General features: G+C 37.4%; 1 protein-coding gene across 1 annotated transcript in view; it reads right to left on the bottom strand.

Moving 5' to 3' along the window:
* The window catches only part of Adgrl4 (adhesion G protein-coupled receptor L4), a 95,140-nt gene extending 79,882 nt beyond the window's left edge, over positions 1 to 15,258 (bottom strand). The window contains exons 1-2 of the mRNA XM_052731264.1: positions 14,940 to 15,258; positions 13,496 to 13,645 (exon numbers count right to left, since the gene is read on the bottom strand). Coding sequence (XP_052587224.1) covers positions 13,496 to 13,645; positions 14,940 to 14,961 — 172 coding nt within the window. The 5' untranslated portion in view covers positions 14,962 to 15,258. The remainder of the gene's footprint in view (positions 1 to 13,495; positions 13,646 to 14,939) is intronic.
* Positions 15,259 to 15,759: the final 501 nt, after the last annotated feature.

Here is a 15,759-nt window from a genome sequence, read left to right as displayed (position 1 = left end):
TGGTAGTAAAGTTTGCTTCCTTATATGGTAATGAAGAGATTTAACTTCGGAGCTCAATGTGAAGCAATAATATGGTTCCAAGTACATATGGTCCCTTTAACCTGGTCGAGACACATTGCCAGATACTTCAATTAATGTGCACCAGGGTCACAAAATCCATTTCTTATCAGCCAAAAACACTCGTGCAGTAAATTTTATTTTCAAACCCCAATCTCTAAATTGAATCTGTGTACCTAAAAACTAGAGCACAGAAGCCTAGTCATTGGGTTTTCTCCCCGATAGCATCTTCAGAAATGGCACACGGCTTTGTATGCTATATTTAGCTACAATATTTGGTTAGATTCTCATCGTCACAGAAAAAGTCACCATCTTTGTCCATGGCAATAACAGACCCAAGCGTTAATTTCCTCCTGAGTCTAGGGACAAGGTTTGAACTCTCCTGACATTCTGTCTCACAGCAATGGTAATTTATTTGGGAACTTGAAAACAATTGTAACATGGATCTATGAGTCTGTATACTAATTCACATTTCTTAGTGGTATAAATTATGTATCTGAACACAAGATTGTAGAAAAAATCTTGTTAATATGGAAAATAGCATTACCATGCAGTAAATCCCAGGAGAAGCGATGTTTCAGGAGTTGGGCTTGTCTGACCAACGCCACTCAAGATAATCACATTTTTAATGAAAATTCTTTGACTTGAATATAAAATACTATCGTCTATTACATCCCGGTGCTGGAACACTCTCCCTGTATTCCAGTTGTTATAAACACAGTTTTTTGGTTTTTCTTTTCCTTATAGCCTCATTCTCATCATGGTGGTTTCAAATCAGTGTCTCTACCTATGGCCAGCGGGAATGGACCAAATATTTAATTAAACCAGTCAAAACATTGAACCAGTCTTGCTTAAGGATTTAATTTTCAGAAAAATCACAATCTCCCCACCAAAGAAGTATGCTTTTATCCATTTTTAAGAGCAGCCCAAATGTTATGCACATTTATATCCCTGTTACATAATATGTGATATACCGTGGAATCTTCTCATGAAACCAACTAGAAAATTATTAAAATTCAATATAATGTCAGACCAAGAATTGGATGTTTCATAAAAAGGAGAACATAAAATTGTTTCACAAACAATCATGAAAAAGTTTCAGAGATATTTACAATTTTTAAACTTATCCCTTGCCGTTCTCTTGAACCAGTAACCTTGTAGTTGATTATAGCTCTGCTAAATAGAATGGAATAAAATCATTTTTAGAGGAAAGGAGTCTGAGGTGGCATACTTGTGGAGTATACAAATACAACTTTGTATTTAGATAACTTTTGAGGATGGCAATAGAAGTTCTTTTTATAAGTTTTATATTTTGTCAAGAATCACATAAAACGACTTGAAGTTGTGTAGAGAAAGAATGTCTCATTTCTCCCCAACATATTTGTGTTCATTTTTTCCATTCAGTCAAACTTATAATTGGGTAGGAACATAAAATATTTTAGTAACTAATTATAATAAAATCAAGTTTTTCACACTGCACATATTAATGCAAAAAGGTAAAACCTGATCTTTGGTAGTTTCTTAGAAATAAACAAAGCTATATGTTAAGTTGTATTTATAAAAGGTTGGTTATAGAAAAGAGGGAAGGGTGTTAGCTCTATGAACAATACAGGAAGTTCTTTTTATAACTAAAGAAAAACTCTCAAAGCTATTTGCAAATTAGAAACAAAAGGCTCATTTTTTTTTAAGTGCCAATGATTTCGTGCTTCTTAGAACTGTGAAAAAAAATCAGGTTGATAAGAGAAAATCAAGCAAGAAAAAAAATAATAATTTTGATCCATGGGCTTCTCAAAAGACAAAGGCCAGGGCTCCCTTCCTCAAACACAAGATCCTAGCAAGACCTGAGTGTCAACAGTGCAGCTGTCTGTGCCAATGCTAACTGGTCACTAACCTCTGAAAAAGTTTCCAAAGCAACAAATTAAAACTCAGGCTTGCCTGATTGGTCACTCAAAATGAAACAGGAAAACAAAGATATAGGGAACAAATCAACCTGAAATTTTGTGCTTCCTTTGATTATTTTTTTATATATAATCTTCAGTTGACTATACTGAGTATTTCTTTCTAGTCAAATATTTGTGTTGAAATTATATATCAGAGACTCTCTATACAATTATTAGATAGTGAATAAAATTTAACAAAGGTAAGTACTGGATTAAAATAGAAATTCCATTCATGGTGCTCCGTGGTACTCTTTTGTTTTGTGTGTGTGTGTGTGTGTGTGTGTGTGTGTGTGTGTGTGTGTGTGTGTGTGTGTTCATATCCATGCTAGGATATGTTTGCATTTGTGTCAGCATACACAGGATAGAGGCTTACGTGGAGTCTCTTTCTTGATAGCCCTCCACCTTATTTGATATCTCTTCCTCATTCTTTTCCATGCTTCCATGATGACTCATGAGGGTGCTGGGGATCTAAATTTAAGTCCCCATGCTGTGCAGCAGGCACTTTACCCACTGGGCCACCTCGCTAGCTCACTATTCACAATGTTTTAGCAAATTCCATGTGTGAAAGGCACCAGGTCCTCTGCATATATGTTATTGCTGCCAGCTTGGTGTTTTTGTGGGACCCCTAACAGTGGGAGCAGGTGTATAGCTGACTCTTTTGCCTGCTCTTGGGACTCTTTGCCTCTTGTTGGGCTGCCTTGTCCAGCCGTGATATGAGGTTTTCACCTTGTCTTATTGTATCCTGCTTTGTCCTGTGTGGCTGTCATCTCTTGGAAGCCTCCTCTTTTCTGAAGAGGAAAAGGGTGGGGAGAGTGCATCTGTGGGGGAGAGGAGGGGAAGTGAGCTAAGAGGAGTGAGTGCGGGAAATAGTGCTTGGGATGTATTATATGAGAGAAGAATCTATTTTCAATTAAAAAAAGAGAAAGGAATAGCAATATGGGAAGGCATTGTTTACAGGTGCAGCATGTTATAGATTGACAAGACATTTTGTTAGTTTCTAAGAACACAAACAAGAATAAGAAAAAGTCACCAGGGTTTTTAGTCACTACTGAAATGCACAGACATTCTGGAAATGCACTTCAAAATGTATTGATCTAAAACAAAATGAAATCGCTATGACATGAAAAAAAACTGTAATTCATAATAAATAGAATATTTTAGTCTTACAAAGAAATTGACTTATGAGTTGTGCCTTAGACAATGAATATTAGTTTATACTATTCCCAATATTGAAATAACTCGGTTTCTACCATGAATGCTAACTGATCAATCTGTCTCATTCACTGTGCCTGATATAAAGATATGTGTATGTGAGACAACACCTATTGCCCTACATATGCACACATTCCACAAAGGGTAAACTCACAATTACAGGTGATGATAACTAAATTTCCATAAGTAGGTAGACAAATACAAAAATCTGCTTTGCTAACTTATTTGTTTTTATTATTCAGAGATGCTAATGCAGTACTTGTTTCAGTTATCTTATTATATTTAGTAGCTTACATTTTAGTATTGTAACTGTAATATATTTACAGGAAGAATCTCTGAAGACTGTCTCAAAAATTCATTTATAGGGAGAAGAAGGCAAAGAGTTATCAGCTATATGCCAACCTCAGCTGATTTACAGCACCTGCCTGGTGGCATTGAGAGATGGTCTGAGGTTACACACGGCTGATCAGAAAGTAGCATCTGTACCTGGGGCCTTGAGTGAGGAGGACATGGTACAAGAAGATGAAAATGTCTTTTGCATTGGCCATGCCAGCTCCAAAGTTTAGCTAAAACAACACTCAGTGATAGATGCATGAATTTTATATTTCTGTCATCTCTATTCTGTGTGCTGGCTATTTTCATGGGGCAAGAAACCCAGGAGTGGAGACTGTAGTTTTCATCTTCTGGTGCAGTGTGCACATGGAGGTCAGAGAACAGAACTGGTTCTCTCCTTCAGCCATGGGTTCCGGAGTTTTAACTCAGGATGTTAGTCATCCATGGAAAGCGTTTTCCCACTGCTCTACCTCCCAAAGCCTCTTTACTGTTTCTAAACACACTATGCAGTACTGGAATTTCACCAGCTGATTGCCTTGACGTCCTTGATACTGCAGAGGGATGTGAAGAGAATCTAGATGCAAGAAGGCGAGAGACACGCCAAGTTTAGGAATGTCACCAAAGGATGTGTTTGGTATGCCCACTCTTTCATGTTTTGACACCTATTCCATTTTTCGCAGTTTAGATGCAAAATTGGTTAAGATTTTCTTGAGCATATTTATATTTAACATTTTCCCTCGAAACTGTTCCCATTTTATTTCTCAGGCTGTTTTCCTATTTATTTCCTTTTACATTCATGGTATTGTCTTTTCTTCAGTGACCGGTTATGGTTCAATGATGGCTACATGTTCAGTTATAGAGTAATGTGATATTATATATAACTTGGCTCAGATCTTTTTCTATGAGCCATGATAGCCTGTTTAATATAAGAAAATTCACAGAGTGTACATGATGGGGAAATAGCTTTCATTTCTCTGCATTATTCCAGTATCATAGGTGGTAAGAAAGCACAAATTTCGCATCAATTTCCACCAACAAGGGCTCCAATCATCACCAGAAGATGATTAAGTTTCCTTTGGGAGCATTCATTTGGTTTTATCTGGGCTAATCAATGGTAGATGACAGTCTCCGATGTATGTAGCCTTTGGAAAATGGTGTCTTATCCAATCTAGACACCTAGATTTCTACTGCATTTACTGAAAAGTGAAGAGTGCCATTGCTACAAGGGCAGTTTATTATCTTGAGGCACTAATCTTTGTGTGCAGCCAGTGGGCCCTTCAGAGCTTCCGTGAGTTGAGCCGTCAGTTTTAGACATCTCATGTTCCCCTGTGAGTTCCACAGTGTGAAGCTCCTGGACTTCCAGGAGTGTATGGAAAATAGGTAAACACTTACACTTCGTTTATGACTTTTACTAATGTGGTAAAAATTATAAACATTGTTTAGTTCCATTAACTTATGCTGTCAGTTTATACTTTCAATTCCACTGAGCCTATTGTGGGTGGGATAAAGAAGGTGAGGACTATGCTAGAATTAAAACTATTTACTTTTACTTCAGTGAGATTTAATTTCCTTATTTGTGAGCCTACCTCACCCAGTAGTTTGAAGATTGTCTAAAGTGACTGTTGGAATATGTTTTCCCTATCAAATTACTTATTTATAAATTGGGATAATACTAGCTCATATTTCTGAGAGTTATTTTGAGAATTGAATCCATGAATATGTGTGAAGTCTTTTGAGTAGTGTATAACGTGTAGAAAACATTAAACTTAACATCAGTGTATCACCAGTTTTGTTAAGCTGTGATCCTGAAACAATTTGAACGTTATAAAGATTAACTCATGTAGAAGAGAAAATATATAGGAAAATAAAGAATAAAATATGTGTGATTTAGTACCACCCTTTAAGTGGGCTACAGGTAACTGACATTCACAGAACAAAGGAAATGTCACCAATTATCCAAAATAAAGTGGAATCATTAAAGAATCCAAGAACAATAGAACTGTGACACAAAGCAGAAATCTAGATGAGGTTATTTGATGATATTGGAGGCATTATATTTCTTTAAAAATGTATTTACATCTGATAGAGGTCTAGTATCCAAAATATATAAAGAACTAAGAAAACTAGATATGAAAAAAATAAATAACACGATTAGAAAATGGGATACAGATCTATATAGTTAATTCCTAGAAGAGAAAACCCGAATTATTGAGAAACACAAAAGTATTTAGCATTCTTAGTCACCAGGAAATGCAAATCAAAACTATTTTGAGATTTAACTTATACCACAAGAATGGCTAAGATCACTAAAACAATGACAGCTCATGTAAGAATGTGGAGCAAGGGGGACACTCATCTATTGCTGATGGGACCGAAAACTTGTACAGCCACTATGGAAATCACTGTGTTCCCCAGAAAACTGGGAATAGATCTACTTCAATATCCAGCTAATCCATTCTTAGGCATATATTCCAAGGATGCTTCATCTTACTAAGAGACACTTCCTCCATTGTTTACCTATTCATAATAGACAGAAACTGGAAACACCTTAGGTGTTCCTCAGAAGAATGGATAACAAAAATTCTTCATTTATACAATGGAGTATTACTCAGTCATCAAAAATAAAGTCATGAAAATTTCAAGTAAATGGATGGTACCAGAAAAAAATCAGCCTGAGTAAGGTAATCCATATTCAGAAAAAAAAATATGGTTTGTATTTGCTTTTATGTGTATATTAGCAGTTAAGTCAATGATAAGCAAGCTTACAATTTATAGAATCACAGAGGTTATGTATGTGTAATGTGTAATTACATTACATGTGTAATGTAATGTGTAATCACAGAGTAATGGAATAGGGGAGGGGCAGATAGATCTCATTAGGAAAGGGAAATAGAATAGATAGGGATGAATGAGAGGGGCATGGAACAGGAGGATCAAATGGGGAGAGGTGGGTGAGGGAGGGAACACAGGGAGAGGCAGCTAAAACTAAGAGCTATTGGAGGGATACTATGGAAACCTAATACAGAATAGAATATTCCTAAAATATATACCCATATAAAGGCTGAAATCACCAAATAATGAGGAAGACACAGCTCCAACTGGCCACTTCTTGTCACTAAATGAAGCTTCTGGTCCCAGGACTGCATAACATCCAATTGAGTTGTTGGCCAAAGGAGTCCAATGAAAATCCCCAAACAATCAAAGCTGTTGTCAAAATTATAGATTGCTCTCCACAAACTGATTGCAAGGCCCCATTGCTGAAGACAACACCTAAACAATACATTGAACAAGGAGAAGTTGAACTGATGCCCACCTATAGCCTTCACCCCTACGTGCTAGCATCATTCATATAAGAAGGTACTCCACAGTCTCCAAAAGAGGAATGTAAACATCAAGCCAGCCACAAATTCTTTAATCTACAATGGTGTCCTGGCTACAAGATATGCTGTGGCAATGATGGCACAAATCTTGTGGGAATAACAAATCAATATATGATTTTACTTAAGGCATATTCTATGAGAAGGAACCTATACTTAATGCTTCTTGGTTGACCAAGAACTTGAGACTATATAGCCCAAGGTCTTTGTTTAAAAAGAGTATCAATAAAATAACTCCTATGACATTCTGTTATAGATCAGTGCCTTGCTCATTCAGCATCAGAGAAACTTCCTCCTGCAGCAGATGGGAACCAATGCAGATACCCATAGGCAAACATTACCCAAAGAATGAGAGACCTTGGAACACTCAGCCTTTAAAGGGATGTCTCTATCTAATCCTTCCCCTCAGAGCCCAAGGAATCATCCAGAAAAGGGGCAAAAAGAGTGTAAGAGCCAGAGGGGATGGAAGACAACAAGAAAACAAGACCCTCTAAATCAATACACTCAAAGTACATATGAACTCACAGAGGCAGAGGCAGTGTGCACAGCCTGCATATTTCTGTACTGGATTCTTTATGTATATATTATAGCTTCCAGTTTAGTGCTTCTACGAGATTCATGAGTGTGCAAATGAGTAGGTCTCCATTTCTTGTGTCTTCTCTTGAACTGTTTTCCTTCTGCTAGTTTGTTTTGTACAATTTTGATGTATTATTTTTTGTTTTATCCTATCCTATCATATTATATTATATTATTATCCCTTAGTAGCTTATTTGTTTTGAAATGAGAGACTAAAAATAAGTGGATCTGGATGGGAGGGGAGGAGCTAAGTGGACTAGATGGAGGGGAACTGTTCAGGATATATTATGTGAGAAAAATATGTATTTTCAATAAAAGGGGGGAAAGAGTATGGATATTGGCTCACATGTATGTGTGTTCCACCTGTGTGCCATGGACTGGGGAGATGGATCAGTAGTCAAGAGCATGTCTTGCTCTTGCCTAGGACTTAGGTTCAGTTCCCAGTACTCACATGACAACTCACAGTCTGTAACTCTAGTTCCAGTGTCTCGGACACCCTCCTCTGGCTTCCTGAGGCACTGCAATCACACATGCACACACACAGAAGTAGACAAACTGTCACACACATTAAAAATATCTTTTTAAAGAAAGGATAAAAGGAAGGTAGGACAAGAGAGTAGAAGAATGAAAAATGGGAAGATGGGGAGGAGGAAGATAAGAGGAACTGAGGGAAGAATAGGTGTCAAGAACAGCTCAACTCTCTGCTGAAGATCTAAGTTTCACACAAATACAATTAACATTTCTTTTATTTTATTCTAGCAGGAATTATGCTTGTGCCTTGGACTGAATACTCCTTCCATATTCTGATTCCATGGATTATTTCATCTCAATCCTTAGAAAGCTCCTGTAACACTATTTGTATACCTTTGCTGGTGTCATATTGCTCTTCACATTATGATAACATTCTTCCAGTAGAGTTCTATAAGCATCGGTGTGCTCCTTAGATAATGATGAAAACTCATTTTATAACTTATTTATTTTTTAATACATTCATTTGTTTTGTGTGCGTGGGTAGGAACAAGTGGCCACAGAGTCTGTGGGAAGGTCAGAAGACAACTTGCTGGAGACAGTAGGTTATTTCCTTATTTTGTCTATCACATGGGTCCTGGGGATGAGACTCATGTCATTGACCTTGGTGATAGGCTCCTTTACCAGTGGAGCCCTCTTGCTTCCCATGAATGCTGCTTTGTGAAGTGTGTCATATTTATAGTACAAACCAGTACCTCCTTGTTTTCCCTGGGTTGTTTGGTGATAGACATGTTCCAAGCTATGAAAACATGTTTATACATGTGCGCAAGCTGTCCACATTGCATCTTTCCTGACACTTCCTGTCCCCACCTGGGACAAATTGTTTGTCTCATTCAGATTCCATTCAAACCCCAAACATTGCTTTACTTAGTGAATGTTTCTGCCAGGAGGGAGCCAGTCTCTCACATCCATCCTCACACTTCCACAAGCTCTATATTGTATAAGTGTTGTTTAGACATAATACAGAAAATCCATATGCACTAAACCTTCTCCTGTTACTTGCTTTTCACACTTTCCTCCTTATTTCACGGTGAATATTCTCTTCTTTCCTATACCTACAATAGTTGTGCACCAAAGTGCAACCAAAAGTGTGTTAAATGCATAATTAATAGCAATACAGATAGCAAAACTAAGAAATCCTATGTTAGGATTAAATAGTTTCAGCAGTTTCATGAGCCTTTTTATTGTACACTAAAATTTGTATACATATTTCTTACTTTCTGAAAGTAATCTCAAATATCTAGGCACTACTAAATTTCAAATAAACTATGACCATTATCTCCATATGTCTATTAAATATCTAATTTCTGCTCAAAGGTATTGCTCTCTAGACCTAGCCTTAAAGACTCTACTAGCCTAATTATGTCAACTGGTTAAGAATATGTTTGCCTTCTTTCGCTGTCATTGTTAGAAAGTCTCTGTCCCAGGGTCTGGGTACTGTCTCTACCAACTATTCTTACATAATAAGGAGATCACATTTCCATGGCTCTTTTTTTTCTTGTGCACAAAAAGCTGTGGCATGGTGCTTAATAAATGTTAGTATGATCAGTTATAGTGGAACATGGAGGTCAAAATAGTACCTATTCTTTATGTTTAAAAAAAATATACCTTAAACCTGAACATGGATGGGGTAGAAGTTCATTACCTGTGATGTGTTGTACAAACATATAGTTCTGATGTTTATACAGGTTTCTACAATGATGCATTGTCATACATTTGCTTACTCTACCATATAGGTTAATCTTTTTAATACACAAAATTTATTGTGTAACTCAGTTACTTTTAGAATTTGTAATATCTCTTCTTTGCTAATCAAATTATATTCATAGTATCAACATCCTGACTGGCCCTCCAGTTAATGTATTCTACCATAATGCATGAAGTACTTGAAGCTTCTGAAAAACTTCAGATATGTTCAACTTCTAGTCTTGTTTACTGCTTTTTGTCATTTAGTTTATTCCAATGAAAAAGAGAGTTACATTACAGAAATTGTCCAGACTCTTTATTGGTCAATATTGTGCATTTGCCTGCTTTCTCATTGCTGCTTTGGATATCTTGACAAATAGAATTTACTTTTCTATTATTAGCCTCAATGTCATTTTGACTTGTCATACTTCTACATTCTACAGATTCACTTTATAGCACCACTTCAAAACCATTTAACAGATATTTAACTGCCCCACTACATACTTTCTATGCCAAAGACAATCGCTTATTTATATTTTCAGTCTAGGGCCATGGGGATATTCCTAGCCATCTACCCATGACTAATGAAGTTATGGAACCTAGAGGAAAACCCACCATTGCTACTCCCTTATACAAGTAAAATTTCTTCCTGCATTCTAAATACTTATTCTTTTACCCACTGGTAAATATAGCTCTTAACCTTCATGAATGAAGCTTCTTTTGAAGCATATGGAGACAATTACAGCCACAGATGGTTAAAATGCAGAGAACAACTCACCATGGGGTGTACAACTTAAGTGGATACACCTACAACATAACTCCTACACCCAAAGCTCAGATAAAACACAAAAGAGCAAACAGAAAGCTTGTAAGAGCCAGAGGACTAGGATGTCTGCTGAGAGACTTTGTCTTCCATATAGGACTGAAAGGCTGCATCTATGAAATTTCAGCAATATGGTAGACTATACAGAATTTGAAAAATGTCAATATCAGTTGACATGCCAGTATGGATGAAAGAACACTCACAAGGCCCTATCCCTACATGGAGAGCTACAGTTGATTAATGACAACTGACAGAGGGACAATTAAACTTCCCTAGGTGGGAGTAAACTTAGTTGATTATACATTACCAAGTGGTCAGCCCTAAAAACATGTACATGCAAGCAACCCTAAATGGCCTGAAGTCAGGAAGATTATATGTATGTATGTATGTATGTGTATATATATATATATATATATATATATATATATATATATATATATATGTATTAATATTTAAAGAAAAAGTTATAGCTGTTGAATAGGACAACATTGGTAAAGCAATTTTTTCACCACTTCTTGGCTGCATCCCTTGATCTGTTCTCAAAAGATAAAAGGGATCTTTAACAGGGGAGGCATTGTAGTAACTCATGCCTTAGAATCAATGTGCAAAAGTTATTGTCAGTCTCAGTGAGGATAGTGATGAGGATAATGATGATAAAGGTGACCAATGACTACCTGTCAAGTAACAAGTTGATTAGGTAAGATTAATTTATTATTGCTAAATCTTGTTTGCTTAGAACCATGTAAGCCATATTCTATGTGACTTGTTTAATTGGACTTTTGTCATACTGTTTGCGGGAGTGAGTTATCACCAAAACATGTATCTGGTATTTTTAAAATAAAATCAAAATTCTGTATTGATTATGTTGGGGATAGTTATGATACTGGAAAGAAAACAACTTCTAATTTTAAATCACTTGGCATCTTTATAGCTGAAATCTTATCCAGACATTTCTTGCTGACATGGTGCCAAGCTTGCAAAGACACATAAGAAATATGAGATATATCTATTTAGAGATAAAAAATCCAACAAAACAATCTTCATAGTCAACCTATAATCTACACTTTTCAGTAACTGAAAATGTAATGCTTTAAGTTTGATTCTAAAGAACATATTAGCATACCTGCTGAAAAGATGTTGAAAAGAGGAAAATCACTCTTTAGCACTTTTAGAAGACATTACAAACTCAGATGATGAATGCTGAATCAAGTGAACACGAAACTTTCTTTAAATAGAAATGGCATTTAACTTAACGAGTTTTTTTAAAAGAAATATTTTCCATTACCATTTGTGTTCAGAGTGAGAAAAAAATGCAAGTCACAGTTCCTTCTGGTTTTATTTTTTTTCTTTCAACAATAAATATTTTCTTTCTTTCAGGCAGTGGAAGCATAGACAACACTGTGTATCAGAACATATATTTTTCAAAGAAGTCCTGAAAGTCATGATTATCAGCTCATTGGTTGTCAAAGGCCCAAACCAAAAATCTGTTGACATTAATGATGATAATCATGACAGTAAAAGTATCTAAATCACAGAAAGGCAATAGTGTCTGTTAGTGCTACAGAACAATTTGTAAGATTAGTGGGGAAGCATGCTGATATATTGGAAGCAATATTTTGAAGGTCATTCAGCTATCAGCTTGCTTTCATGCTAGTCAATTAAATACACACTAAAAAAATCTGTGATTATTTATGGAAAGCAGTTTGTAGTGCTTGTAGAATAGTATATTACAAATTCTGGCTGGATGTAAGAACAGAAACGGCTGATCTAATGCACCATTAAGCAAACTGCATCTTTGCTGTACATTTTTTAAGCATTAAACTAATTATGATGAGGTTTGAATTTTACTATATACTGCATATTTAATCTTTTTAAGAGCCTATCAAGTTGAATCACGAGACACAACTTGTTTATGCTATAAGCAACAACATGCAATATTAACAAAGCACAATATCCTAGCTTAATTAGAAAAAGTCCATGTGTTTTTAAATACATTTAGAAGTATAACACCACATAGCTCTAATGCGAACTTAGTATTTAATTATATTTGAAACTAATTTACATGGCATGCAACATTTTTTCCCCTTCTCCATCTCTCTGTACAGAATGTTCCACTAATGATCTACTTAAAAGTAGCCTCTGTTGAGGATCATGGGAAACAAGAAAGAGGAAGTGAGTCTTGTTAGCAGGGAGAAACACTGGCTGAGGTGATCACAGGGTGGAACTCAGCTGAGTTGTATTACCAGGTGGCATTCGTTCATCCTATCTAGTCAATTCTCTGAACTGCATCTTACAAAGACCTTACCCACCAGGCTCCGTCTGGGCTCCACCATGACATTCTACAGCAGAATCTACTCAGAGAAGAATCTGCTTTAAAATTCCCTTCTCTCCTCCTTCCTTCCTTCTTTCCATACTTCTGCCCCTCTGTCTCCCCATTTCTCTCTTTTCTGTACCTTTTCCTTGCTCTCTATACCTCACTCTCCTTTTGTCTTTTCTTATGAGAGGATCTGTATTGGGCAGGCTGCCCCCAAACCTGCTATCTTTCTGTTTGTCCTTCCACAAAGCATTCTGATTACAAGTGTGCACCACCACAACACAATTCTCTTTCCTACTCTTAACATCAAATTTGAAATTAAGTAGTTAACTACTACAGAAAACACCCAAGGAACACACATGCCAGTATCGACTGGGCTGTGGGAACTTTCACGGCTATTAACTCTCTTTTTTTGTGCTTGGACGTTCTGGCTTAATGACAGAGCAAGCTTTAACTTTCAAAATAAAAAAAATATGATGGATAATCAATATCAATATGCATTTTGACATAGGAAATTCATGCTTGTTGAGCAGTTAACTTTCTTTTTTAGATTCCTATGAGCTTCACAGCACAGGTGAAGCAAGAGAACAGAGAGGAGACATGCAGAACCGAATCCATGAGCAGATCAAAAGAGATCAAGACTATTTACCTTCACAAATCGTGACGCCATTTCCAGAGAACCCCACACTGCAGAAGCAGGCTTCCACACCATTGTGGATTTCACATTTGGCATTTGGGAGACACGGTGTCTTGGTGCAATTTTGTGTGTAGCAACAATTCAACAAAGTGGAGAAACCCACTAAATAAAATCAAGACATAGATCTTGTCAAAAACAAGAGATTTCCCATCCTTGTGTTAAAGATCAACACCCACAAATGTGCTTATTTCTCTTCATCTAGAAAGGTGAATTATGAAAATTTCCCAGTGACTCATTAATTAAATCATAGAAGAAAAGTGACTAAGCCTAAAGATTAAGGAGTGTATCATGTAAATTTCATAGAACTAAAACATAATGGGGAATCCAGCTTTATCATAAAATCTATGAGGTTATCCAGTTCTGAAAACTCAGTATCTCTTGTCACTGAAGTGAAGTGCTTACTTGCAAAGGTGTTTCCTGACTGCAAAGCAATTTCCCTTCTCCTGCTCTGGGAGTTACCTTCTCCCTCCAGAAATCAAGGTAAATTGAGTATCTGGATCTGCACAAACTAAAATCTTTTATTTTTAAGATGTTACTTGTCATATCTAGGAGGAGAAGAAACGCATGTCCCTTCCCATCTGCCAGTCTTCTGGCAATTGTCGTTCTGCCCTTTTCATGACAAAAATGCCTTTTCTGGTATCTTGTATTAAGAGAAATTAAAACAAAATTCAACATACTGTTCTACAATTGATCTCTCAGCCACAGAACACCTGCTCAACATGACAAACAAAACTATGTTTTGAGGACTGTTAGGAAACGATAAGCTAAATCATAGAGTGTTTCTTTTTATTCTCTTGTTCCAAGCCCACTTAAGAGCAAGCTTGGGCCGGAACAGGGATGAATCACAAAGCCATTGTTTCGAAAACAGTTATCTTGGATAAATTGTCCTTATCTGGTACCTAGAGATTTTTACACAGTCAATTTGAAATCCCAGCCCTTTATAAGACTATATGTACTTCTTAAACCTGGATTAATTTGCCTTCAAAGAAGTGATTTATTATCTCTCCCCATGCATCACCAAAACAGGGTTTTAAATGAACCCAAAATCCAGGCAGGCAGTAGCCTTAAAATGTCAGGAAGCCTCTCTCTCAAGTATTTGTGGTTTAGATTTCCCAAGTTTCTTGGAGGCGATCACAAGAAAGGTCAAAGACTGAGACTTCGAAGACTTTCGAGATTTCTCCAGGAAGAATAAATAGGTAAAAGCCCTGGGTCGTAAGGAGCAAGATCCAGAGTGGAAAGGCCAAGCAGAAAAACATCCTGTGAAAGCCCAAGTCTGTTTTCCTTGGAGACCTTGCCAGACACACTTAACACTTGAACCCCAGCTGGTGAAAAGTCTCCTTCCCTGCTTCCCTGCAGGTGGACGCGCTGCAGCCTCCCAGGCCCAGCCCATACTCACCTAGAAGCGGGAGGAGTCTCATTGGAAGCCACAGGGCTAGTGCTGAGGGCTTGAGGCTGGAGTGCGGGTCTGTCCTGGAGCTGGCCAGGCGCGGCCAGGGTCCCGCTCAGTCCCCTGTGACGCACAGCTTCCTCCTGTCACTTTCCGGCCTCTTTTGTGTGAATATGTACACAGCCCTGAGTCTGCAGGCCATGTCCGGCGCCAGGCCCCTTCACCCTAACAGCCTGGGCTCCATTCCCAGGCTGTGGCCACAAATTCCCTATAGGATTACAGCTGGGACTCTGATGTGGCTTCGCATTGCTCCAGGAGCAGCCACCAGAGTGTCCTCAAAGCTTGTGCTCACAGATCTCACAGACCTATTGGGAATTCTGTCTGGGACAGTGTCCAGAAGAGAGCACTCACGTTGCAGAGGGCCTCTGACTCCTCTTCTGTTCACTGATAGCTGTCCTAAGGAAAAGGGGCTAAGATGGCAACCAGAGTCCGTCCACCCTCTCTGCAGCACTTTGTCAGTGCTCATTTTTTACCTGATGGGAGATCAAGGACCCAGGAGTAAAACTGTGGTTAAAGAAAGAGTGAAAAGTAAAAACACAAATAGTAATAAAGGTCAAGTTTTCAGCTAAAAAATGTGGAAGCACAAAACGTTCTTTTCTCTTTTGGAACTAAATATGGAGTACGACTCACCACTGCACCCCCCCAACTCATCACACCCCCAGGACAATTTGTGCATCGTATTCAACTTTGTTTTAATTGTTTGTACACGAGTCCGTTATGTGAGTGACTGTCTGTCAGGTTGGAGAATAGAAACGGAGGAAAGATAATA

Source organism: Peromyscus californicus, unplaced genomic scaffold (assembly GCF_007827085.1).
Source record: "Peromyscus californicus insignis strain IS unplaced genomic scaffold, ASM782708v3 Scaffold_9__1_contigs__length_137607984, whole genome shotgun sequence".
Lineage (NCBI taxonomy): Eukaryota > Metazoa > Chordata > Mammalia > Rodentia > Cricetidae > Peromyscus > Peromyscus californicus.
The sequence above is the reverse complement of the archived record's forward strand: the minus strand, read 5'-3'. Positions and strand labels throughout refer to the sequence as shown.